The sequence below is a fragment of the Scyliorhinus torazame genome, chromosome 30 (assembly GCF_047496885.1).
Source record: "Scyliorhinus torazame isolate Kashiwa2021f chromosome 30, sScyTor2.1, whole genome shotgun sequence".
NCBI classification, from domain to species: domain Eukaryota; kingdom Metazoa; phylum Chordata; class Chondrichthyes; order Carcharhiniformes; family Scyliorhinidae; genus Scyliorhinus; species Scyliorhinus torazame.
In genome coordinates this window covers 22,317,818-22,344,626 of record NC_092736.1, presented here as the reverse complement: position 1 = coordinate 22,344,626, position 26,809 = coordinate 22,317,818, and the positions used below count along the sequence as shown (strand labels likewise).

Sequence of the window (26,809 nt, the reverse complement as noted above, 5' to 3'; positions counted from 1 at the left end):
CCAGGTTCGATCCCGGCTCTGGGTCACTGTCCTTGTGGAGTTTGCACATTCTCCCCGTGTTTGCGTGGGTTTCGCCCCCACAACCCAAAGATGTGCATGATGGGTGGATTGGGCACACTAAATTGCCCCTTAATTGGAAAAAATTACGTGGGTACTCTAAATTAAAAACAGTGTGGTACTTGATGAAAACAGTACAGGTGTCAGTCTGTATTAACAGTGATCTGTTTTCTATGCAGGTGTAGTTCTGGCCATTGCTTTGTGTTCAGTGTTGTGTGTTATGGTCGCTTTAGCCCTGAGCTACTTCTTTCTCAGGAATAGGTAAGAGCTTAACACTCAGTCTTTGAGCCTTTCGATCAAACTCCCTGTTCAAAGGACCCTGTGGAAATCATTCTTTCCTCATGCCACAAAACAAAAACTACTTCCGTTTACGTATCACCTTTTCGCCACTAAAATGAACCCAGTAGTGCAATCAGACACAAGTTAACATCAAGCTACATAGAAGCTATTACTACACGTTCCTGGTCAAAGGGGCTGGTTTAAGGGACATTGTTAAAGAGGTAGCAATGTGGAGCGGTGCAGAGTGGGAATTCCAAAGCCTGGGATCCAGGTACCTGAAGGTACAGTCATCATTGGAGTAACAATTAAAATAGCGGATGTACAAGAGGTCAGACCTAGAGGAGTGCAGATACGTTGGCAGGGACTGGGGGGGGGGGGGGGGGGGGGGGGGGGGGGGGGATTATAGCAGTGTTCTTCAAACTTTTTTTCCGGGGGCCCATTTTTACCAACCGGCCAACCTTCGCGACCCACGCCGGCCGACCTTCGCGACCCACGCCGGCTGACCTTCGCGACCCACGCCGGCCGATCTTCGCGACCCACGCCGGCCGATCTTCGCGACCCACGCCGGCCGACCTTCGCGACCCACGCCAGCCGATCTGAGTGACCCACACCAGCCGACCTTAGCTACCCACGCCAGCCGACCTTCGCGACCCACGCCGGCCGACCTGAGCGACCCACTATTTTCTTTTACCTTGTTTGCTGCTGATAGAAATGGAGGAAATGGTTTGGGGTCCCTTTGGCCCTCGTACATGCTCCTCCAATAGAACCTGTTGGATGAAGGTGAAGCCTTCCGGTGTCGGAAAGTATGGAGACTCCATCTGTCCAAAGTTCTGCATTTCTTTCCGTAAAATTTTATTAAATAAAACCCACCCGAACTTGTAAAAAAAAAAATGAATAAAATAAATGAAAATAAAATAAAGAGTAAGATAAATGAATTTAAAAAACTCAAACTTGTAAAAAAAAAAAAAGAAAATAAATGAAAAAAATAAAAATTAAATGAACAAAATAAATGAGTAAAACCCCCCCAAACTTGTAAAACAAAAAGCTGCGACCGTTAAAAAAAATAGCGGCTGCACTGCGGCCGATTTTTTTTTACATGTTCATGGCCATTTCAAAGGCCGCTTGCAGCCGGCGTTATTAAAAGCCGGCAGCTGCGCGGGGATTTGCGCGATCGGGAGTGCCATGAAGAACGCTCCGCGACCCTCCCGACACCTGCCTGCGGGTCGCGCCCCCGAGTTTGAAGAACACTGGATTATAGAGATGGGGAGGGGGTGGGGGGGAAAAGGCCATGCAAGGATTTGAAATTTGGAAATTTTAAAATCAAAGTTCTGGCGGACCATGAGCCAGGGATAGCGAGCATCGGGGTGATAAGACCACAAGACATAGGTGCAGAATTAGACCATTCGGCCCATTGAGTTTGCTCCACCATTCAATCATTCTCATCCCCATTCTCCTGCCTTCTCCCCATAACCCCTGATCCCCTTATTAATCAAGAACCTATCTATCTCGGTCTTAAAGACACTCAGTGATTTGGCCTCCACAGCCTTCTGCGGCAAAGAGTTCCACAGATTCACCACCCTCTGGCTGAAGAAATTGGATAATTCTGGCATTTTGCACCTCCCCTAATTGAATCGCTTCACCACTGGAGCCATGCCTTTAGTTACTTGTGCCCCGAGCTCTGAAATCTGCTCCTGGACCTCTATTCCCTGCTCTTCCTTTTAGGATGCTCCTTAGTTTTCACTCTGACCAGGTTTATGCTGACCTTACTCGGCTCGCGATTGGTATGAAATGCCCTGGGGTGGGTGTTTTACTGCGTACATGGGTCTGTATCAACGCATGCTGTGGCTGGGATCAGGAGATCGAACCCCGACTGAAACATTTCTCTTCAAGCAACCCCACAAAAAGTTAAACCTCTTTAGCTGTTTTAATTGGCTGCCTTTAGACCTTGAGAGAGCGATGAAAGCCACGATTATAGTGTGGAAATCTAATGGTCAAGGTTAAAATGAAGTCAATCTGGAGATGCCGGCTTGGGTCACTGTCTGTGCGGAGTCTGCACATCCTCCCCGTGTGTGCGTGGGTTTCCTCCGGGCGCTCCGGTTTCCTCCCACAGTCCAAAGATGTGCAGGTTAGGTGGATTGGCCATGCTAAATTGTCCCTTAGTGTCAAAAAAGGTTGGGTGGGGTTACTGGGTAGGGTAGAGGTGTGGGCTTGGCTGGTGCAGACTCAATGGGCCGAATGGCCTCCTTCTACACTAAATTCCATGAAAGTGCAGAGATTTATTGGAGGGATGGTGGCAGGTACCTCAGTCTCGTGGAGTGACCAGAGGGAGTGGGATTGTTCCGGTTTCCTCCCACGTGTCCCGAGACACGTGCTGTTAGGTGAATTGGACATTCTGAATTCTCCCTCTGTGTACCCGAACAGGCGCCGGAATGTGGCGACTAGGGGATTTTCACAGTAACTTCATTGCAGTGTTAATGTAAGCCTACTTATGACATTAATAAAGATTATTATTTTTATTGTCAATGTGATTTCCCATTTAAGGCACCCCCACTGGGAAACCCACGAGCGGGAGTGGGCTGCCGGCAGGAACTGGGAATCCCAATGGCCGGAGAATTCCGACCAAGGTTCATGGGCGTCACTGGCAAGGCCAGATAGTCAGGAAAAGAACCAGGGGATATGAATAAGGGGAGGCGGTGGCATAGTGGTATTGACACTGGGCTTGCAATCCAGAGGTTCGAATCCCGCCGTGGCCGATGGTGAAATCTTAAATCCAATTAAAATCTTCAATCCTGAAACCCATTGTTGATTGTTGTAAAAAGCCACCTGGTTCACTAACGCCCTTTCGGGAAGGAAATCTGCCGCACTTAGCCTGTCTGGCCTACATGTGACCTCAGACCAACAACAATGTGGTTGATTCTTAAAAAGCCCTGTGAATTGCCCTAGCAGAGCCACTCAGCTCAAGGGCAATTAGGGATGGGCAATAAATGTTGGTCCAGTCGGCAATGCCCACAATGAATAAAAAAAACTTTTTTTTACGCAACAAGCTGGTCTGGATGGTGCCACCCAAGAGGGTGGTACAAGCAGATTCAATACTAACTTTCTGTCATAACCCCCCACAAGAACTCAAGAGGAAACCATCATTGACCTCTCCCGGGACTCGTGGAGCTCAAGCTTCCCAGATAGGGGGGGCGGGGGCTAACCACCTGGGGCTCGGTGTGAACCAAGGTTAAAGCCGGCCCCAAGCAGGGCCTGGTGTTGTCGAGTCCACCCAGCAAGGACTGTACTGGGATTGACATGCTGCCTTGAGAGGGACTTGGTAAATAGACAATAAAAGCTCTGTTCATTTACCGCGAGCTTCCTCAGAGTCTTTGCATTTTCAAAAGGGAATTTGATAAGGGGAATGTTTTTGCAGGATTATGGGGAGGGGACTGGAACTAATTGGACTGAACCAGCGCAGGTGGGAAAACAGAATATGTTTTCCCAACGGAGCCTTTGAGCACGAACGCTGAGTTTCAGCTGCTAGGGCTGGTGGGAGGCCCAAATTCCCAATTGGTTCTCCTGTCAGTCAAAGCTGAGCATCGGGGAAAGTATACTGCTAAAACCTTGGTAGTGTACGCGTTGATGCCTGTAGTTGTATATGTGATGGAGCCAGAGGAAAAGCCCATGCAATGCTGAATGCAGTTAACCCAGGCCTGCGTGTGCCTCTGAATTACTACTACTCTGGGGTGCACATTACCACTACAGCACCATTTCCCCAAGACCACCTGTAGATTGGGTTTGGCTACATGTTAAGGTTTGGTGGGCAGGGTCCTCATTCCCTCTTCAATTTTTAATCCTTTAGTCCAGCTCTTGCGGTGCATTAAGGATAGATTGCTCTTCCTTCTTTGAATGATCTTTATCAAGTCATCTTTCAAACAACAAAGCCCCTCACAACTAATAATAATCTTTATTGTGACAAGCAGGCTTACATTAACATTGCTGAAGTTACTGTGAAAAGCCCTGAGTCGCCACATTGCGGCGCCTGTTTGGGTACACGGGGGGGGGGAATTCAGAATGTCCCATTCACCTAACAGGCACGTCTTATTCGGGACTTGTGGGAGGAAACCAGAGCGCCCGGAGGAAACCCACGCAGACACGGGGAGAACATACAGACTCCGCACAGTGACCCAAGCCGGGAGTCGAACCTGGGACCCTGGAGCTGTGAAGCAACAGTGCTAATCACTGCTATTCGCTGGAGTTGGCTTTTGCTCTGTTTTAATGACTTTTGGGGGAGGCATGAAAATCGTGGGGTCAGATTGATAACAACTCTGACCATCGCCATCGTTTTACTGTTTGCTGCTTAAGGGATGTATTTTGTTTCTTAAACCTCCCACATTTGCTGTTTTTGCAGAGCTGACAAAGGGACTGAAAACAGAGGGGTGATTTACAAACCGGCGGCCAGTAAAGAAGACGGGCTTTCACAAGCATGAGCCTCCAACTGGATTCTGGAAATAGTTTAGAGAAGTGGTGAGTACAGCTGCCTCACAATGTAGCAGCTAGCCGCCTGGTGTATAACCCGAGCACTTTGCTGAAGAATATCCAAATGTTATGTTTTAATGACAATTTAAAAATTACATTTAGAGTGCCCAATTCTTTTTTTCCCCAATTAAGGGGCAATTTAGCGTGGCCAATCCACCCACCCTGCACGTCTTTTTGGGTTGTGAGGGTGAGACCCGCGCAGACACGGGGAGAATGTGCAAACTGCACACGGACAGTGACCCGGGACTGGGATCGAACCTGGCACCTCGGTGCTGAATATTGCCCTCGGCAGAGTCTTGAAGATTTATCCTCAGTCCCTGAAGGCTCCAGATCATTCCTGTGTGGTTGGCAAGCTCAATGACATTTGTCTCGAGAAGGGCAGAGGGAGGGTGTGGGTCAGTTCCTTATAGCATGGCAGAGACTCGACACGGCCCTGTCCCAGTGGCATCTGTTGGGTCTCTCACTGGAGTTTGAGCTGAAATCCAGAGGAATTTCTGAGCCCAGTGTGTTTTATTTATTCATTTTGTTCTCTGGCTCCGAATCCCACATGTTATTTTATGTCTCCCTACAGTGCGAAGATTTTACTGCCTGTCTTTCCAGCCCGTCAATCGCTGTCTGCCTCCGGACGATTCGCTTGTTTGCAACGCAAGAGAAATTGCGGTGATGACTGTACCTTCTCTCACTCACTACTCCTCCTGGCCAAATTCTCAGTCACATGGCTACCTTGTTCTCCTTCTGGCCTAAGGAAACAGTTCCTCCCCTCCGTGAGCCTGTAATTGAAATAAAAAGGCCCGGGGCATACACAAGAATTGTCCCAACTCCTGAAGAGCCCTCGGCTGGATCGGCAGCCCGATCCATTTTAAATCTCATCCTTCAAAGACAAGATTCTTTTCCATTTTAATACTGACATTACTGTTGACGGCGCCGCTTAATTCAATCAACTGAACAATGTCTTCAAGAACGAAAACTGATGAAAAGTCTTTATTCCGTTTCTCTGTCATTTATTAAGAATGTGGCCTGCCCCTCAGCATCAAGGGGAGGGGGCGGTGTAGTGGTATGGTCACTGGATTGGTAATCCAGAGTCGGTTAGAGTGGAAGGCCGGTTTAGCTCAGCGGGCTAGACAGCTGGATTGAGGTGCTGAACAAGGCTAGCAGGGCGGGTTCAATCCCCGTGCCGGCTGGGGTTATCCATGAAGGCCCCGCATTCTCAACCTTGCCCCTCGCCTGAGGTGTGGTGACTCCTCGGGTTAAACCACCACCAGTCAGCTCTTCCCCTCAAAAGGGGTCCATGGCGACTTTCACTTCCATTTTCAATCCAGAGACCCAGGGTTCGCACCCGCACGGCAGATAGTGAAATTTAAATTCAATTAAAAGAAAATCTGGATTAAACAGCAATGATGAAACCATTGCCAATTGTTGTAAAAAAAAACATCTGGTTCACTAATGCCTTTTAGGGAAGGAAATCTGCCTTCCTTAACTGGTCTGGCCTACATGTGACTCCAGGCCCACAGCAATGTGGCAGACTTTTAAAAGCCCTCAGTTCAAGGGCAATTAAGACTGGTCAATAAATACTGGCCCGGACAACGATGCCCACATCCCGCGAATGAATTTAAGAATTGTCCGATGGTCCAGTACAATCTTTGATTGTCTTCTGATTGGGATAAACCTTCTATTATCATCCTTCCCCCACAATCCTCATATTCCATTCACCTTTTTGCAGCTTTAGTTTCCCCCCCCCCCAACTTTTCCCAATGCTCATCTATATTTTGCTGCCTATTTTGTACTTTTAATTTATAAAAAAAAACATTGCTTTTTACGTCTTCTTTGTCATTGTACCTGACCAGACTCCTCGGCATCTTTCGACGACTCTTCTTTGCATTTTCGAGACGATCACAATCTTACTTCATTCTTTGAAAAGCTTCAGGCCTGGTTGGTGTGCTCAGAGGTGAAGGTAGATAGCCTCACGAGAGAGAGAAAAGGTTATGTTGACAGAGGATGATGGCGTTTTACGGTAGCTCACATGGTTCTGTGCCGCTTACCCAGTCAGCCTAACTAGTCCACGCCGGTGTTTATGCCCCACGTTTAGAGCCTCCTCCCATCTTTCCTCCGAAAGGTGAGAGTTGTGGTATCGGGTGGTGGGTGAGAGGGATAGCGGATTGGCCATCCAATCGGAAGAGGTAGTAAGTGGGGGGTGGGTGGGGATGGGTCGGGACAAACAGGTCGTTTTCAGGTCGTCAAACTATTAAGTCGCGGGGTGCCGTGGGAAGCAGTGCTGCGGCCTCAACTGCTACCATCTGTAGTAATGACTTCAATGAAGGGGCGGCGCGCACTGTGGCCACATTTGTTGACAATGCAAAAGGACGTGGAAGAGCGGGTTGAGAGGAGAATATAAAACGGCCCGCAGAAGCTTACCGATAAATGGGGGGGCGAACAATCAACAGATGGAGTGCAATATGGGGACGTGTGAAGGCGTCCACTTTGGTAGGAAGAATAAAAAGGCAGATTATTTAAACAGAAAGGAATTACAGAACGCTGTGTCACAGAGGGCTCCGGCTGCCCTCCTGAATCACAAAGCAGGCACAGCAAGTAATTAGGAAGACAAATGGAACGTTGACCTCTCTAAGGGGGTAATGGAGCATAGGAGGAGGAAAGTCTTGCTACAACAGTTCAGGGCATTGTGAGATTGCACCGACAGCAATCTGTCTAGTTTGGTCTCCAGGAGTGATTTACCTGTTTAGAGACTGATTCCTGGCTGACAGTGTTGTCTTATGCAGAAAGGTTGAGCAGGTTGGCCCAAACTTGTTGGAAGTTTAGAATCATAGAATCCTTACAGTGCATAAGGAGGCCATTTGGCCCATCGGTTCTGCACCAACCCTCCGAAAGAGCACCCTACCTAGGCCCAATCCCCCGGCCCTACCCCCAACATGGCCAATCCACCTAAACTGCACATCTTTGGGCTGTGGGAGGAAACGGGAGCACCCGGAGGAAACCCACACAGACACGGGGAGAACGTGCAAACTCCACACAGTCACCCGAGGCCGGAATCGAAACCGGGTCCCTGGCGCTGTGAGGGACATTGAACATGTTTAAGGCTGAACTAGATTTTTGACCTCGAGATCGAAGGTAATCGAAGGGAGGCAGGAAAGTGGATTAAGGCCAGGTTAAGATCAGTCACGTTCGTACCAAAGAGTGGGAGCGGCCAAGGGGCCACATAGTTCACATCAGCTCCTATTAATAATGTAAATGTAACAGAAAATTAGTGCACAGCAAGGTTCCACAAACAATCTGTTTTTAACATTGGTTCGAATTCATCTGACCCTTTTCAAAACAGTGTCATGTGTTATGGGTGAGGTGTTTTCAGAACCCCAAAATGTATCATGGAGTTCAACCAACCTCCCCCTTTAATGGATTGCTGCTTTTGAAGCACACGGCTTGTTCCCCAGGTGTGGTATTACAATTATGGACACGTGGGTTTTTAAACAAAACAATGTTTATTTCATGAACTCAACTTAACCTTTTAAATAAACATTGGATCACTTAACACCCCTTACTTCAAAGATAACCCCGAAAATAATACAACACTAAATAATCCCTCAAAATGTTCCTTCAAACCTCCAAAGACTTCCCCTTTAACAACAGACATGAGGTTACATTCAATATACTTATAGTCTTCGGGTTTGCAGACATCCACAGACCAGCTCTGTGTTTTTCTTCCTGCAACACTTTGCAAAACACCCAGACACACCCAGCTTTCTCCTCAAACTGGCTTTCTCCTTTCAAGCAACTCTCAGCAAACCAGTCAAGCACTTTTCAGCTGCTCTCAGCAAAACACACAGACACACCCAAGCTGCTCTCTCAAACTGAAACCAAAAGCAGAAGTGAGCTCGAGCCCCCAACCTCTGACATCACTTCAGTAATATGATCAGCTCCATTTCTTAAAGGTACATTGCTTAAACATCCATTTCTTAAAGGTACTCTCACATGGCACATGGGATCATTTATTTCCATCTGGGAGTGGGGAGCAATATGGCCTTGGATTAACATTTCATCCAAAACATGGCTCCTCCAACAGTGTGGCCCTCCTCCAGCGCGGCCCCCCTCCAGCGCGGCCCTCCTCCAGCGCGGCCCGCCTCCAGCACAGCCCTCCTTCAGCGCGGCCCCCCTTTAGTGCAACAATGGATTGACTGTTGTGCTTAAGTCTATGAAGTGGGCCTCCCACCCACAGCAAGTGTGTGTGTGTGTTTGGGTGGGGGGGGGGGTGAAGTCACATTCCATTTTTCTAGTTCTAGCTGTCATGGAGTGGATAGGTTTAAAGGTCTAGCCAATGTGGGAAGCCAGGATGAAGGTGAGTGCATAAGGTACATGGGCAGGAAAAGGGCGGGAGGACGGATTGGTGGTGGGTGTAGATGCTAGTCAGGGGGCGGGATGGGGTGTGGGCGCTAGGAATGAAATGAATGAATGAATATCGCTTATTGTCACAAGTAGGCTTCAAATGAAGTTACTGTGAAAAGCCCCTAGTCGCCACATTCCGGCGCCTGTTCGGGGAGGCTGTTACGGGAATTGAACCATGCTGCTGGCCTGCCTTGGTCTGCTTTCAAAGCCAGCGATTTAGCCCTGTGCTGGACAAGGAGGACAGGTCGGGGGATGGGGTGTGGGTGCTAGGACGGGTCAAGGGGTGGGGTGTGGGTGCTTGGACGGCTCAGGCGGGGGTGGGTGGGTCAGGGGTGTTATATTTGAGGGAGTTGCTGGGGGTATAAACCATCTGTGAAGGTGGAGGGTAGTTGGGGAGTATGGTAGTGTTTTCGAGAATGTGAGAACACAGACTCGAGGTAAAAGAAGCAATGTTTACAGGAGGAGACACTTTTTCCCACAGCGAGTGATAAGGATGTGGAATACACTGCCTGAGAACACGGTGGAGGCAAGACCAATCGAGGCTTTCAAGGGTGAATTGTATTTTCTGAAAAGGAAGAATGCACTGGGATACAGGGCAAGGACAAGAGAATAGCATTCGGAGAGCTGGCACAGACCTGAGAGGCTGAATGGCCTCCTATGATGTTGTATTGATTCTGTCTGAAGGTAATCGATTGTTTCAACCACTCATTTTAGTATTGGGATGGGTGTCTATGTGAACTGTTCCAGTGTTGGTGCTGGGATTTATACAATTGCATTAGCATTTGTGGCTAAGCTTGCAAGAAAGGAGAGACAGAAAGCAGAAAGCTTTAAGCCAGTTAGGTGGCATGGTAGCACAAGTGGCTAGCACTGTTGCTTCACAGCGCCAGGGTCACAGGTTCGATTCCTGGCTTGGGTCACTGCCTGTCTGCACGTTCTCCCCGTGTTTGCATGTGTTTCCTCCGGGTGCTCCGGTTTCCTCCCACAAGTCCCGAAAGATGTGCTGTTAGGTAATTTGGACATTCTGAATTCTCCCTCCGTGTACCCGAACAGGCGCAGGAATGTGGCGACGAGGGGATTTTCACAGTAACTTCATTGCAGTGTTAATGTAAGCCTACTTGTGACAATAAAGATTATTTTTATTAGCACATATGGCACAGGGAATTTGCTGGAATCCATTATTAAGGGGATTATAGGACGATATTTAGAAAATCATAATGAGATCAAGCCAAAATCAATATGGTTTTGTGAGTTTAACTAATTTATTAGAGTTTTATGAGGTAGTAACAAGCAAAGTGGATAAAGGAGAACCTGTAGATGTAATGTACTTCTATTTTCTAAAGGCATTTGATAAGTTGCCACATCAAAGATTACAACAGAAAAGAAGGGTTGATGATGGATGTGACAATAAAGATTAGTTAGTTAACAGGAAACCGAGAGCAGGGATAAATGGGTCTTTTTCAGGTTGCCAAACTAGTGGTGTTTCAAAGGGATCGCGCTGGGGGTTAATAGAACATATGCGGCGTCTGTACGTTTACCCCGTGTCTGCGTGGGTTTCCTCTGGGTGCTCCGGTTTCCTCCCACAGTCCAAAGACGTGCAGATTAGGTGGATTGGCCGTGATAAATTGCCCTTCGTCTCCAAAAAGGTTAGGAGGGGTTATTGGGTTACGGGGATAGGGTGGAAGTGAGGGCTTAAGTGGATCGGTGCAGACTCGATGGGCTGAATGGCTTCCTTCTGCACTGTATGTTCTATGTTTATGTTCTTAACGAAAACTCAAATCACTACTTCAGCAAGTTGACTGCATGGTTAAAGTAAACAATCACAGGGGTAACCTGGTGCAAAGTCCCCAGTGGTTAAGAGCTGTTGGTTTAAGAGCATTTGCAGTTACTTACCACCAGTGCCAATTCCTCACTGCCAGGGGGTTTCCACCTCGGGAAGCTCATTAGCCAGTTCAGATTTCATTTCCCTAGACTCTACAACCAAACTGGGGTTAGAAGAAAAATCAGAGGCAGGTATGTAGTAAAATTAGTTTAGTTTTAAGGAAACTGAGATTTATTAAGCACACTGTACTTGTTATTAACTTATGCATCGTTACCGCACAGCAAGGCAGTTTTTTTAGTAAACGGTGATAAAATATGGGCCGCTAACAGCAAGGTAATTAAGATCTAGGATATGATGGGCGAACAAAGGAATGGCTGTTCAGGCAAAATAAACTTCACAGAAATTAATCGGCTGAGATTCAATTTGACATGACTAGCTCATTGACATTAATAAAGAAAAAATTATAACACTTAGCATTGGTTTTCCTGAAGAACTGATGTGCAAATCATGGCCGGGATTCATAGAATTTACAGTGCAGAAGGAGGCCATTGGGCCCATCGAGTCAGCACCGGAAAGACCAACCCACCTCCACCCTAGCCCCACAACCCAACCTCACCGTTTTGAACACTATCGGCAATTTAGTGTAGCCAATCCACCTAACCTGCGCATCTTTGGACTGCGGGAGGAAACCCACGCAGACACGGGGAGAACGTGCAGACTCCACATAGACAGATTCTACGGCCGTCGGGATTCGCTGTTCCCACCGCCCCCTGCGGGTTTCCCAGTGACGCGGGATGGCTTCAATGGAAAATCCTACTGACAAGCGTCAGGAAGAGAGAATCCCGCCGGCAGCGAACGGTGTGCCGCTGAGAAACAGGCGGCTGGGGGACCGGAGAATCCAGTCCCATATTCCCCCCCCCCATCCCCCAAAGTATTTATACAGCAGTTAAGAAAACTGCACAAACAAGACAGGGACGACAGCTCTGGTTGGGTGTATTCCTGGAAATGGACACGACTTGCCATCCCCTCCCACTCCCACCATTGGCCCATCCCCCCGACGCACGGCCTGCCAACGGCCAATCAGAAAAAGAACAGACACGTTGCAACCTCATGGATCGACCGTGACGGTTTGCGAAACTGAATTTTCCTCCCCTCATTTTTTTCCAATTAATAAACAAACGGAAAATGGAAACGACACAACATCTAGCCCTAGTTTTCCGATCAGAATTGCGTGAACGTCCTGACGATTAATCTTCGCTTCCTGGGAAAACCCGGCAGAGTTGGCAACCCTACGAACAAGTGAGGTATCTGCTTCAGAGCTACAAAGCCCCGTTCAGGACAGAGCTGCGTCTCTTAGCTTCGCTACTTCCGAGCTGATCAGAATAGATTCTTATTGCCATCGCTTCACAGATGGCCCGTGTAACCATTGCACAAAGCCACTGAAAGAAACAGCATTTGCATCGATCCGGCAGGCTGGCCAATCAACCAAGCTCACAACCTATGTTGGTCGGAGGCAATTCGAATGCTCAACAGGTAAGACTTTTACTGAATCTGCAGTATGCCCTGAGTTAAGATGAAAATTACAGCAATTATTTAAGTCAAGTGCTTTCCTTTTTTAAAAAAAAAAAAGACCTTTATGCTTAGTGAGAAGGCAAGGTGGAGGGAACACGGGTTCGCACTCGACACCATTCCGCTTCACCGCGGGCAGTCAGGTGACGCTGGAAGAGCATCCAGGTCACCGAGCGTTATCTGGGTTGGTGGTTGGCCAGAAGAAAATCTTTATCCCTGCACAGGACACAAAGTTTGAGGTTCCGCACCGTGCCACCAGCAGTGAGGAACGCCCAGGCGCCCATGGTCAGCGTGATGATGTAGACTGGAATCAGGCTCGCTCCGTACTGAGGATTCGCAAACGTCTGTAATCGAGAGAGGAGAAAGCACAACACAGGGAGAAAGAATTATTCTGAAGCAACAGCACACCGAGAAACCAGGATACCTCCAGTTTCTGTTCGAAGGCAGGTGGAATACACAGGCCACTAATTTTCCCATCTAACTTTCGATTCGGACGAATGGCCTAAATTATTAACCAACTGCGCTTCATAACGCAAACCTCCAGTTTATTAACGTGAAAAATTACTAATTATGGTTTCAGTTTAAAATAAAATCGAAGTGCAAAACACATTGCGGAAAGCAGTCAACCTCTTGAAAAAAAAACCCAGCAGAACAGTGGAAGTGTTTGCACTGCCCATTCTGCTCATCGTATCGGTGTTGGCCCCTTGCTAGACTAATCCAAATCCCGCAGTTCCGCGCTTGTACAGAATGCATGTGGTGGAGGGGATGAGGGGTAGGTTGATTGGTGGTGGTGGTGGTGGTGGTGGTGGTGGTGGTGGTGGTGGGGGGGGGGGGGGGGGGAGGAGTAATTGGGAATCCCAAGCTTGCATGCGGATTCCACACGGCAACTGGTTTATCCTCCAATCAAATCCAATTTTTACTTCGGGCGACACGGTAGCACAGTGGTTAGCATAGTTGCTGCATAGCGCCAGGGTCTCAGGTTTGATTCCCAGCTTGGGTCACTGTCTGCGCGGAGTCTGCACGTTCTCCCAGTGTCTGCGTGGGTTTCCACCAGGTGCTCCGGTTTCCTCCCACAAGTCCCAAAAGACGTGCTTTTTAGGTGAATTGGACATTCTGAATTCTCCCTCCGTGTACCCGAACAGGCGCTGGCTTGTGGCGAATGGGAGATTTACACGGTAACATCGTTGGAGTGTTAATGTAAGCCTACTTGTGACAATAAAGATTATTTAAAAAAGAGGAAATTTCCTCTGCCTCAGCCCCTCCCAGTTGCAAGGCAAGTGACTCCCCGCCCTACGGAACTGGCTGAAGACAAGGTGAGTTTCCGATGCGATGCCTCGCATGGTCAAACAGGTTACAAGAGTAACCAACTTTAGGTAGAGTATCAATGACTGCAAAGGAACAACTAGGAATCAGGGTTTTATTTAAAAAAGGAGCCTTATGATTTACTTACGTTAAAGCATGGCAAATTCCGCCCATTTAAAATGCAGGATCAAAGCTGAGCAGTGCACAGACAAGCTGCAAATACATGGACGTCAGAGGATTTTATCGCACCAGAGGCGGGGTTATTTTGAGCTACATTAAGCACAGGACATCAACACGTACCACGCTGGATACCACGAGGTGGCTCAGTACGACTGCCACCAACGCCCACCAGTTGTCCTTCTCACAGGCATCAAAGGAGACGATCCCCCAGAACACGTGCAGCAGGATTATGGCCAGTGTCATGAACGCTGCAGACAAGGAGAGGATGTGTCATTTATAGAGCGCCTCTCGCCACCGCCCCACATCCAAAACACCCCAAAACACTTTACAGCCCACGGAACATCTCTGAACTATAGTCACTGGTGTCTCGTCGGAAATTCACAACTAAGTTTCGCACAGCAAGTTCCCACAAACGTCCATGTGACAACGGCCTGGAGGGCAGCACGGCGGCGCGCCGGTTAGCACTGCTGCCTACGCCGCTGAGGACCCAGGTTCGATCCCGGCCCTGGGTCACTGTCCGTGTGGAGTTTGCAGAAAAGGCAAACTATTTTATTCCTGCTGACATTTGAAGGCCGAATGCTTTGTATGCAGGTTCTCGATCTAGTTAGATCAGATACGTTAACTGTCCTTTTTAAAAAAAAAATCTAACATCCGAAATACCCAAGAACAAAAAAAGCACAATACGACGGTTCGAAAAACAGAAAATACCGCAAATGTTCATCAGGTCTGGCAGCCTCTGTGGAAAGAGAAAGCGCTAATGTTTCAGGTCAATGAGTTTGGATTGGCTTGAAACCTTTACAACCTTTCTCCCCACAGATGCTGCCAGATCAAAATATTCACAAAATGCTGTGTATTTATTATCAAAGAATAGAAACTTCACCCAGCAAACATGCTTAAGTTAACTGGAGCAAGATCTCGTAACGGAAGGTTTATCCTAAACAAATTATTAATTTACCCCCAAAATATCACATAAAATGACATCTCCCCAACAGCAGCACCTCTCAGGATCACAGTAAAAGAAGCTCTTCAGTGGGGAACAAAAAGGCGTCACTGAAATGAGCCTGGCCAACATATCCACAAACTCCAAAGCAGATCTGTGAGCTGCTCAGTGGTTGGCACTGCTGCCTCACAGTGCTAGAGGACCTGGGTTCGATTCTGAACTCGGGTGTCTGTCGATGCGGAGTTTGCACATTCTCTCTGTGTCGGTGTGGGTTTCCTCCGGGTGCTCCGGTTTCCTCCCACCATGCAAAGATGTGCAGGTTAGGTAGATCGGTCGTGCCAAATTGCCCCTTAGGGGGTGTACAAGTTAGGTTACGGGGATAGAGCGTGGTGGGCGACGGAGTGGACTTGGGCAGGGTGCTCTTTCGGAGGGTCGGCGCAGCGCCGATAGGCCGAATGGCCTCCTTCTGCACTGTAGGGATTCTATGACAAAGAAAGTTCTGCTAATCTCACTCTTCATGTGGTGGAACTTTAAAACGGATGACCTCTCTGCACCAATTCCTCGACCAGCAGTACTAGTCTTTCCTATTTCATCCCGCCCAAATCCTCAATCATTAAGAAAATAACTACTTTGGGTCTTCACTGCCCCAGTGGAAACTGTTCTTTCATCAGAACAATGATTTTTCATCACCGGGATTATTGCTGTGAGTCTTTGCCTTCGACAATAAGGCACCGAAAATTGCCATTCCTCTTAGTATTAAACTCTGTACCTGTTGCCTATCCAGGTGCTCAGCTGCTATGGTTCCAGGGCTGCCTGACTCCAGCCATGCTGTGTTGAAACTGCCTCCCAAACAACCCGCTTGCAACACTTCAGGTGAGAAACCCACCCCTCCTCCTTACTCGGGCAACGGTCAACAGACCCGTCATTTTGTTGACCAGATCGGAATTCGCTTACCTGACAGAAGGAAATAGACCGATGAATCCCCGTGAATGCCGACCGTACCTGGACCCAGGGAATCCGTGAGGATATTTACAGCAGAGAAGGCTCCGCTCATAATACCAAATCCCAGGCCTGAAACTGTGCAAAAACGCAAACCTTTATTTGAAATGCAAGTCGAATCCTATTGTCAAGATTGCTGCAGAGGAGGACGAGTCACACCACAAACGGGACGCTCCTTTACCGCTGGGACCTCCACGTTTCTCAACCATCATAGCCATGGAAGTCCCTGATTTGTGCTGATTGCCACCACTGATGGGGCAACAATAATTGATCCCCTTGTGCCCAGTCTGGGGGCGCCGCTTATGGTGGCTGCCGGAGAGTGCCACACGTGGATAGTGTTGTGGGAAGGCAGGCTGGGTCTTGGCTGCCACCTTCCCCGTCTGCACAGCCCGGCAATTCTCGGCCCCAGCCATGGAGACTGACCACCTGGGTAGTGTCACCGAGTGCCAGTGACATGCACAGATGTTGGGACGAGATGTAGGCAGCAAACGGCCACATGTCAACGGTTAAATCATATTCTAATGTGATGGTATCACGAGGATGTATCACGATTGATTGGTGACCCAAACCTCCAGTACAGCACCATTACTGTAACAGCAACACACCCGACACGCTACATTCCACTGAGCCATGTGTATGAAAGAAGCACGGTGCATTTTAAAAAAAAATCGTGTTGGTTAATTTAGTCATGATCCTTGTCAGTTAGAGAAACTATTTTGTTCTTTGAAGCAATATCCTCCTCTGACAGAAGGGGGCTGATAGTGTGGAACGCTCTCCACAAACAGCCCACTGTAAATGGAGTCAGGTTACAGGTCAGCTAGGATTTCACCGAATGGGGGAACGAGCTCAAGGGGCTAAATGTCGTTCGCTTGTTCCTATGCTGATGTCGGCATGGCAGCACAGTGGTTAGCACTGCTGCCTCACAGCGCCCGGGTTCAATTCCGACATTGGGTGATGGAGTTTGCACCTTCTCCCTGTATCTGCGTGGGTTTCCTCCGGGTGCTCCCGTTTCCTCCCGCAGTCCAAAGATGTGCAGGTTAGGTGGATTGGCCATGCTAGATTGCCCTTTAATGTCCAAAGATGTGCAGGTTAGGTGCGGTTACTGGGATAGGGTGGGGGAGTGGACCCAGGTAGAGTGCTCTTTCAGAGGGTTGGTGCGGACTCAATGGGCCGAACTGCCTCCTTCTGCACTGTAAGGATTCTATTCCATGGTTCTTTGATTTAATGTGCTGGGTTACTAATCTTATTAGTGAGCAGTGCAGAGAGTTTGGAGGCTCTAGAGGCTTCGGAAGTAAAGTTACCGAGATTGGTCGGGGGAGTGGGGGGGGGGGGGGGGGGGGGGGGGAGAACCGGAAGACAAGGAAGGATCATTCTAAAGTCAAGACAGTGCCAGGTGGCAGCCAATGTAAGTTAGCGAGCACCAGGGAGTGCCAGGTTTATGGAGGGCGCCTTCCAGGAGTGTACTGGAATAGTTTAGTCTGGAGGCAACAAAGATATGGATGAAGATTTCAGCCGCAAATCAGCTGATAATGGGTTGAGTTCCATTACAGAATCTTACCATAAGCCAGCTGTCTAATTGAAATGGGCACTACCTCCTCTTGAGTTATTGACAGTAAACCTTCATTCGCCTTCCTGAAAGTTTCAGCAACAGAATCCAAAAATTACCCAGAGGTATCCGCAATAGTTCATGGTAAACATCAAGATTATAACTAGATGTAAACTAAATTAGGCGTAACATGAGGCATTGCATCAATTGTATAAATTTGGAACTTTTTTCGCTAACAACATACTGAACAAAACAAAGCCCAGAATCCATTAAATCGAGGTTTCCTTGTTGAATAAAACCATTGCTGTGTTATTAAGCTGTGCAGGCCGGAAGGGCCTGGCTCAATTCCACGTTAGCTGGCCTGAGCCACCCGATTACAAACCAGTGCAAGGCTTGGATGTAATGCCTTCCACAGTTGGATAGTCTGCCAGCGCACATCACCTAATCTCACACATGAACGATGGTCACATGGGTGAGGCACTGGAGGGGCCGATGGTACCTGAGGAACCTCACCTCAGGAGGTGGCCAGTGGCGAAGAGAAGAACAAAATGGACACAGCACCAAAGGCAGGAATTAGCTTTGCACTATCCGTGAGAGAACAGGGGCTAGATGGGCTGCATGGCTTCCCGTGTGCTCCGAGTCTCAATTACTGTTTTTGCCTCAAATAGAAAGAGTATTTCTTATTTTTTTAATAAATTTAGAGTACCCAATTCATTTTTTTCCAATTAAGGGGCAATTTAGCGTGGCCAATCCACCTAGCCTGCACATCCTTGCATTGTAGGAGCGAATCCCACACAAACACGGGGAGAATGTGCAAACTCCACACAGGGACAGTGACCCAGAGCTGGGATCGAACCCGGGGCCTCGGCGTCGTGAGGTAGCAGTGCTAACCACTGCGCCGCCGTGCTGCCCGGAAAGAGTATTTCTAAACGTAATGGCAGCAATCGCAGGAGCACACCCAAGGGTAGCTTCCAATTGCTGCAACGGCAGGTTTGCATTTTAGATTTTGCTCAGTATTCTATTTCAAGGCTAGAGTGGGAATTCCCTAGCTGATTCCAGGCAGGGGGGGGGGGTTAACCTATCGACAATGAAAAACGTACGTCAGACACTGGTGACTCCAGCCTCTCCCTTGGTGAGAAACATAAACACTTGCAAAAGTTATCAGGTTGAAACTTTTATAAAAGAATTTAAAGTGCCTGCGGCATTTTCCCCACAGTCGGTTGTTGAATGCACAGGGAAGGGATTTTATTCGAAGGGTGTGGGCAGAGCGTTTATTGGGCATCACCAACTACCTGCAGGCGGGGGTGAGGTGAGCCACTTCCTCTGCCCACTGCGAGTGTGGCATTTTGATACAACTCTGTCGCTGGCCAGACCATTTCAGAGGTAGTTCCACATCAATCACCACTGAAGTTGCCTATCAGCCAAAACACGTTAAGTGTGGGGGGTGGGGCAGAATTTCTACCCCAAAGGGAGGAGTAATTTTATGGGCACATTATTGACACCAGGGCCAGAATTCTCCGGCCATTGGGATTCTCTCTTCCCGCCGGCAGCACGCCCCGGTTTGCCGGCGGCATGGCGTGGCTTCAACCCACTGACGAGCGGCGGGGTAGCGGGCCCAGCCGCCAGTGAGTTGCTGAGAAACACGCGGCTAGGGGACAGGAGACTCCCGTCACAGCTCTTTATTCCAGATTTACTTAATCGATTACATTTAAAATCCATACCTGCCGTGGTAGGATTTGAAAATGTGCCTCTGGATCATTAGTCCGAGCCGCTGGAATACCAGGCATGAGATGTAACTAAGAGGGGCCTAGTTTATGCACAGGGAGAGATTATGCCAGAGGGAGAGATTGCCGGCTCTCTAGAGAAAGCCACTCCATAGAGCCACCCAGTTTTCTGAACCTGCTGTTACATCTTGGAAGTTGACATGGCAACTTGCACTGTAAACAGGAAAGCAAAACCTGTGACAACGGGGAGTAACGATTGCTGACAAAAAGTACGCATCCTACAAAACGTGTTTCCTTCGACTGATACTTACAATCGTCCAAGGCTCAAGTGGCTAAACTCCTTAACCCTGGAATATTCCAGCCATTACTGGCGGCACGGTGGTTAGCACTGCTGCCTCACAGCGCCAGGGACCCAGGCTCAATTCCGGCCTTGGGTGACTGACTGTATGGGAGTTTGCACAGTCCAAAGATTAGGTGCGGGTTAGGTGGATTGGCCACGCAAAATTGCCCCATAGTTTCCAGAGATGTGCAGGTTAGGTTACAGGTGTCGGGCGGAGTGGAGCGGTGCAGACTCGATGGGCCAAATGGCCTCGTTCTGCACTGTAGGGATTCTCAATGATTTGCCAAACGGACTTGCTAAATGCCAACACTACGGACCGCAAAAGTAACCTGGGCTATTAGAAGTCAAGTATTTTGCTTTGAACATTTTGAGCTGATTTTGTTCCTTACTTTAATAGCTTATAGTAACCAAATCGAATGAGCTCTTGGAGCAGCACTGAGAAAATGACACCGAAGATGAGGAGTCCTTTCTGCATCGCCTCATTGTCCTTGTCACTTAGCTGCACAGCAACAACCCACACAATTGACGACAACAGCAGGGAAAGCAGCCAGAAGAAGGCCCTGAGGAGCAAACAGATTCATAAATCAATCCACAGTCTTACATTCAGCACTTCCAGAGCCAGCAGATTGCTGTTCACCTCTAAAACCAACATGTTTCTCATGTATCGCTGAGTTGCGCAGATACAGATTTTGATGTTTAGTCCCTCACTTGCCCCTGTGCTCACACTGGCTTGTGGCGGTTCCCCAGTGTTTCAAATTTTCTTTCCCACTTTCGAATCTCTTCAGGGCCTCCACCCTCAATCTCTCTAAAACCTCCGCCGCCAGCGAACGGGGCGCCGTCTCGAGACACGCGATGGGGGCCCGCATAATCCAGCCCCTGGTCTTTAACCCAAATCTCTGGAATTCCCGAACCCTGGTTTAGCACACTGGGCTAAATCGCTGGCTTTTAAAGCAGACCAAGGCAGGCCAGCAGCACGGTTCGATTCCCGTACCAGCCTCCCCGAACAGACGCCGGAATGTGGCGACTAGGGGCTTTTCACAGTAACTTCATTGAAGCCTACTTGTGACAATAAGCGATTTTCATTTCAACACTTTCTCCTCCACCTTTAAGACCCTCGGCAACAGCAGCCTTTATGATGGGACTTCTAGAAACCTGTCTTAATAATCTCATCTCTGGTCATTTTAACCCCGTGAAAGGGTAATGGGACATTTACTGCTTTAAAGGCGCTGCAGAATGAAAAATACTGTGGATGCTGGAAAGTGGAAAGAGAAACAGAAAATGCTGGAAAATCCCGTCGTGGAGTGAGAAACAGGGTTTCAAGTCCAACATGATTCAAAGAAAAGTCTTCGAGTGGTGGGCACCCTTTTCTGTCATCTGGTCATCTATCATCCTCTGCTTTCTCCACGTCCTTTCTGACTGCTGGTCGCTGGGCTCTGCTGGTCGCTGGGCCCTGCTGGTCGCTGGGCCCTGCTGGTCGCTGGGCTCTGCTGGTCGCTGGGCCCTGCTGGTCGCTGGGCCCTGCTGGTCGCTGGGCTCTTCTGTCAGTAGCAAGGACTTCCCACAGGTCAACTCTGATCCCAGTCAATGTGAAGCCTCGCTTGCAGAAATCCTTGTATCACAGACATGGATGACCTTTTGATCTTGTGGCGATAGCGGATTCATCATGGAAATGTGGTCATCATCTATTCAGGTCAATGAGCCAGCCAGAGAGGTCGATACTGATCCAAGAGGGCTAGCATGCTGGGGATTTGTGCACACTGGTGTACTTCCATATTTAGCACTCTGGGGGTGAATTCTCCGCCTCCCCAGCCCTCTGTCTCTCTGCGACACGCCGTCGCTGGCAGTGGGATTCTCCATTCCCAACCCTGGCCAATGGGACTAGGCACCCCACTCCGCCATGAATGCCGCCAGCGGAGAATTCACCCATCTATCGTTCCTGGAGATTCCCAATATCCGTCTGAGGCAGCCTGTAGAAGGTATCCGGCTGCTTTCCTTGTCTCCAGTAAGTTGTCCAGGCTTCGGTACTGAAAAGGAGGATGCTGAGAATACAAGCCTGGTACACACGGAACTTTGTATTTCTAGTTAGCTTGCTGTCGGTCCGCACTCAACTTCGACACGGCAGCTGCGGCCTTGGCAGTCATGGTACTTATTTCAGCATCAAGGGACAGGTTGACGGTAATTGATGATCCAACATATATGAAGGTGTTGACGAACTCCAGGTTATGGTTGTCGATGCTAAAGTGGAGTCTCTACACCCGGCCCAGAGCTTTGGTCTTTCTGACTGTCACTTCGCGGGGGAACTAATTTACAAGCGGGTTGTAAATGAACGGCCGTATGGGATGCCATCATCAGGGGCAGCAACTCACGGACTAGGACATTACGCCCTGCTTTACCCCGCCGCTGATCTTGACAGGGTCTGATATTGTTCCATTAGAATTAATGGAACTGTGCACGTTCCCATTGAAACAGGTAATGACGCCCAGGCTGACGGCCTATTTTCCGTAGTTTCAAGAGTCCACCTCTGCTGACAAGGCCTCGGTGAGATCTCTGAAGGCAATCAAGAGTCAAACCATTTCGTCTGTGCCAGCTCTGATGCCATATTAGGAACTCAAGGTAGATGCACGATGCCAAGTCTGCAATCAGGTCAGTGCAATGCGAGCAAGGATCTTCCCCACAACACTGAAGGAGGAGATGCTCGGTAATTGTTACAGCCAAAGTGATCCTTGTTGTTCCATACAAGGTGACTATTTTTTCATCACTGTTGATGATTTCAGGTGCATTGGCATTGTATCCCAGAGCTTTGCCGCTGATTAAGATGGTCTACTGTGGTGGGGCTCAACAGGCAAAGCGCAGTTGATAAACTATGAATTACACATTAAATGCCAGATACAACTGAGGCAGATCTTATGAAGCGGCTCGGCAATCCATTCAGCATACAAGTCATCAGTCTCAGTCACAAAGTCTTTCAATAATCTTTCTTCTTCCAGGCAGATTCCAGCTCCTGTTCAAGGATTTCATCTGACTTCCTTAACGCTGCTTGTGACGGTCTGGCTAGTGTAGATGCACCAATGCTACCTTCAAAACCACTGGAAAGAGCTGCTGCAGCTATGGATTTGCAGACGAGCCTCTGTCTACTCCTGCCTGCCTGCCTGGGGGGAGATGGACGGGGGTGGGGGGAGATGGACGGGGGTGGGGGGAGATGGACGGGGGTGGGGGGAGATGGACGGGGGTGGGGGGAGATGGACGGGGGTGGGGGGAGATGGACGGGGGTGGGGGGAGATGGACGGGGGTGGGGGAGATGGACGGGGGTGGGGGGAGATGGACGGGGGTGGGGGGAGATGGACGGGGGTGGGGGGAGATGGACGGGGGTGGGGGGAGATGGACGGGGGTGGGGGAGATGGACAGGGATGGGGGAGTGGACAGGGATGGGGGAGATGGACGGGGGTGGGGGGAGATGGACGGGGGGGTGGGGGAGATGGACGGGGGGGTGGGGGGAGATGGACGGGGGGGTGGGGGAGATGGACGGGGGGGTGGGGGGAGATGGACGGGGGGGTGGGGGAGATGGACGGGGGGGTGGGGGAGATGGACGGGGGGGTGGGGGAGATGGACGGGGGGGTGGGGGAGATGGACGGGGGGGTGGGGGGGAGATGGACGGGGGGAGACGGACGGGGGGGGGGGGGGAGAGGAACGGGGGGGGGAGAGGAACGGGGTGGGGGGAGATGGACGGGGGTGGGGGGAGATGGATGGGGGGGGGGGGGAAAGAGGGAGATGGACGGGGGGGGGGAAGAGGAACGGGGGTGGGGGGAGATGGACGGGGGTGGGGGAGATGGACGGGGGTGGGGGAGATGGACGGGGGGGGTGGGGGAGATGGACGGGGGGGTGGGGGGAGATGGACGGGGGGGGGAGAGGAACGGGGTGGGGGAGATGGACGGGGGTGGGGGGAGATGGACGGGGGTGGGGGGAGATGGACGGGGGGGGGGGAGATGGACGGGGGGGGGGGGGGGGAGATGGACGGGGGTGGGGGGAGATGGACGGGGGTGGGGGAGATGGACGGGGGTGGGGGGAGATGGACGGGGTGGGGGAGATGGACGGGGGTGGGGGGAGATGGACGGGGGTGTGGGGGGAGATGGACGGGGGGGTGGGGGGAGATGGACGGGGGGGTGGGGGAGATGGACGGGGGGGTGGGGGAGATGGACGGGGGTTGGGGGGAGATGGACGGGGGTGTGGGGGGAGATGGACGGGGGGTGGGGGAGATGGACGGGGGGGGTGGGGGGAGATGGACGGGGGTGGGGGGAGATGGACGGGGGGGGAGAGGAACGGGGTGGGGGGAGAGGAACGGGGTGGGGGGAGATGGACGGGGGTGGGGGGAGATGGATGGGAGGGGGGGGGAAAGAGGGAGATGGACGGGGGTGGGGGGAGATGGACGGGGGTGGGGGGAGATGGACGGGGGTGGGGGGAGATGGACGGGGGGGTGGGGGGAGATGGACGGGGGTGGGGGAGATGGACGGGGGGGGGGGGGGGGATGGGAGATGCACCAGGGGGGGGGGGTCTCCGTCTCCCCCGGGCGGGGTCCTCACCCTCCGATCAGGAGAATCACCCTCAGCGGCTCCGGGGCGATGGTGATGAGGAAGAGGCAGAGCGCGGGCCCGAAGGCGATCAAAGTGCAGCCGCAGAACACAGCCCCGGGCATCGCGCCGCCTCCCGGCCCCGCACCCAAACCGAGACCAACACCCAGCCACAGGCCGCCGGCCCCGCCCCCTCCCGGCGCCGACCCCGCCCCCTCCCGGCGCCGACCCCGCCCCCTCCCGGCGCCGACCCCGCCCCCAAACCGCGGCCAACACCCAGCCACAGGCCGCCGGCCCCGCCCCCTCCCGGCGCCGACCCCGCCCCCAAACCGCGGCCAACACCCAGCCACAGGCCGCCAACCCCGCCCTCTCCCGGCCCCGCCCCTCGCGGCACAGACCCCGCCCCGCCCCAACCACCAACCGCGGCCAACACCCAGCCACAGGCCGCCGACCCCGCCCCCTCCCGGCCCCGCCCCTCGCGGCACAGACCCCGGCCCCGCCCCTCGCAGCACAGACCCCGCCCCTCCCGGTGCCGACCCCGCCCCTCGCGGCACAGACCCCGCCCCCTCCGGCGCCATTCCCCCCCCCCCACAAACTAACTCCCGCCAACTCCGCTCCAAACCCCACACGATGTGGAGATCGGCGTTGGACTGGGGTGAGCGCAGTAAGAAGTCTTGCACCAGGTTAAAGTCCAACAGGTTTGTTTCAAACACGAGCTTTCGGAGCGCTGCTCCTTCCTCAGGTGAATGAAGAGGTTTGTTCCAGAAACATGTATATCGACAGATTCAAAGATGCCGGACAATGCTTGGAATGCGACCATTAGCAGGTAATTAAGTCTTTACAGATCCGGAGATAGGGGTATCAGGTTAAAGAGGTGTGAATTGTCTCAGGCCAGGATAGTTGGTAGGATTTCGCAGGCCCAGGCCAGATGGTGGGTGTAATGCGACATCAATCCCAGGTCCTTTGAGACAAGCAAACCTCCCGGAAGCGACGGCTTACCGGCTGAGTTGTATTCGGCTCGGTGGGACGGGATGGGCCCAGACCTGCTGGAAGTGTACGAGAGTATGCCTCTGGACGGCAGCATGACTGAATCCATGAGGAAAGGCATCATCACCCTCATCTACCAGCAGAAGGGGGAAAGGGAAGAAATTCGAAATTGGCGCCCCATTTCACTGTTGAATGTGGATTATAAAGTTCTAGCCAAGCTCATCGCCAATCAGGTCAGGTCTGCTCTGGAGTCGGTGATCCACCCTGACCAGACCTGTGCTGTACCCGGCGGGAAGATCTCTGATAGCCTCGCGCTACTCAGGGATACGATCGCCTAGGTGCAGGACAGGAAGGTGAACACCTGCCTCATCAGCCTTGACCAGGAGAAGGCTTTTGACAGAATATCGCACACCTACATGATGGATGTGCTCTCCAAAATGGGGTTTGGGGAGGGAATTCGCAATTGGATCAAACTGCTCTACACAGACATCTATAGCGCAGTCTCAATCAAGGGGTGGGAAACAGAAAAGTTCCAGATCAAATCAGGAATCAGGCAGCGCTGCCCTCTCCTCTGCCCTGTTTGTGTACTGCATAGAACCTCTTGCCGAGTCCATCAGGAAGGATCCGGGTACAAGAGGAGTGACGATCCCAGGCAAGTTAAGGCCTCCCTGTATTATGGACGACGTCGCCGTCTTCTGCTCGGATCCCATGTCTGTACGCAGGCTCTTGAATGCCTGCGACCAATTTGAACTAGCCTCGGGAGCCAAGGTAAACCGCGGCAAGAGCGAGGCCATGTTCTTTGGGAACTGGGCCGACCGGTCCTTTGTCCCCTTCACTGTCAGATCAGATTACCTGAAGATGCTGGGGATATGGTTCGGAGCGGCCGGGGCGTGCACCAAAAACTGGGAGGAGCACATCGCCAAGGTAAGACAGAAACTGGGCTGGTGGGAGCAACGCTCCCTCTCCATTGCGGGCAAAACCCTGGTCATCAGGTGTGAGGCACCCTCGGTGTTACTGCACGTAGCGCAGGTCTGGCCCATTACCCGACCCTACGCCGCAGCAGTCACCCAGGCCATCTTCAAATTCATCTGGAGATCCAAGATGGACCGTGTCCAAAGGGACACCATGTACAAACCTCTGGATAAGGGAGGGAAAAATGTATCCAACATCTCCCTCATCCTGATGACAACCTTTGTGTCCAGCTGCATCAAGCTGTGCGTGGACCCCCAGTATGCAAACACCAAGTGTCACTACATACGGAGATTCTACCTGTCCCCGGTATTACGAAGGATAGGCCTGGCCTCATTGCCGTGGAACGCTCCAAGTAGTTGGACCGTGCCGTACCACCTGTCTCTCGTGGAAAAGATTTTGAAGAAAAACACCTTTGACCACAAGGCAATGACGCAGTGGTCAGCACGTAATGTCCTCGAGGCCCTCAGGGAAAAGGTGACTGGAGGACGTTGGACGGTCCCCTGAGCAGACTGTCAGAGTCATCTGGCAGAACGCCTCATCACCAGAACTTACAAACAAGCACCAAGACCTAGCTTGGCTGGTGGTGAGAAGGGCCCTTCCTGTCAGAGTCTTCATGTCTT

The 26,809-nt window shown here is 51.1% G+C and overlaps 2 protein-coding genes across 4 annotated transcripts in view; one reads left to right on the top strand and one right to left on the bottom strand.

Moving 5' to 3' along the window:
* Positions 1-6,965, top strand: part of ca12 (carbonic anhydrase XII) — a 73,370-nt gene extending 66,405 nt beyond the window's left edge. Inside the window, exons 10-12 of one of the 2 annotated variants that reach the window (XM_072492949.1) lie at positions 237-318; positions 4,727-4,842; positions 5,426-6,965. In XM_072492949.1, the coding sequence (XP_072349050.1) occupies positions 237-318; positions 4,727-4,805 (161 nt within the window). In that variant the 3' untranslated portion in view covers positions 4,806-4,842; positions 5,426-6,965. The remainder of the gene's footprint in view (positions 1-236; positions 319-4,726; positions 4,843-5,425) is intronic. The other variant, XM_072492950.1, reaches the window with a different exon arrangement.
* A 1,361-nt stretch (positions 6,966-8,326) lies between these two features.
* Positions 8,327-24,419, bottom strand: LOC140404426 (gamma-secretase subunit Aph-1b-like). 2 transcript variants are annotated; one of them, XM_072492953.1, is made up of 6 exons: positions 24,243-24,419; positions 20,055-20,225; positions 17,614-17,687; positions 16,011-16,133; positions 14,237-14,364; positions 8,327-12,978 (listed from the first exon to the last, which is right to left on the bottom strand). In XM_072492953.1, the coding sequence occupies exons 1-6, from the start codon at positions 24,353-24,355 to the stop codon at positions 12,811-12,813; spliced, it is 777 nt and encodes a 258-aa protein (XP_072349054.1). In that variant the 5' UTR covers positions 24,356-24,419; the 3' UTR covers positions 8,327-12,810. The 2 variants fall into 2 exon arrangements, with proteins under 2 accessions (XP_072349054.1, XP_072349053.1); XM_072492952.1 differs by lacking the exon at positions 24,243-24,419 and adding an exon at positions 20,879-21,020.
* Positions 24,420-26,809: the final 2,390 nt, after the last annotated feature.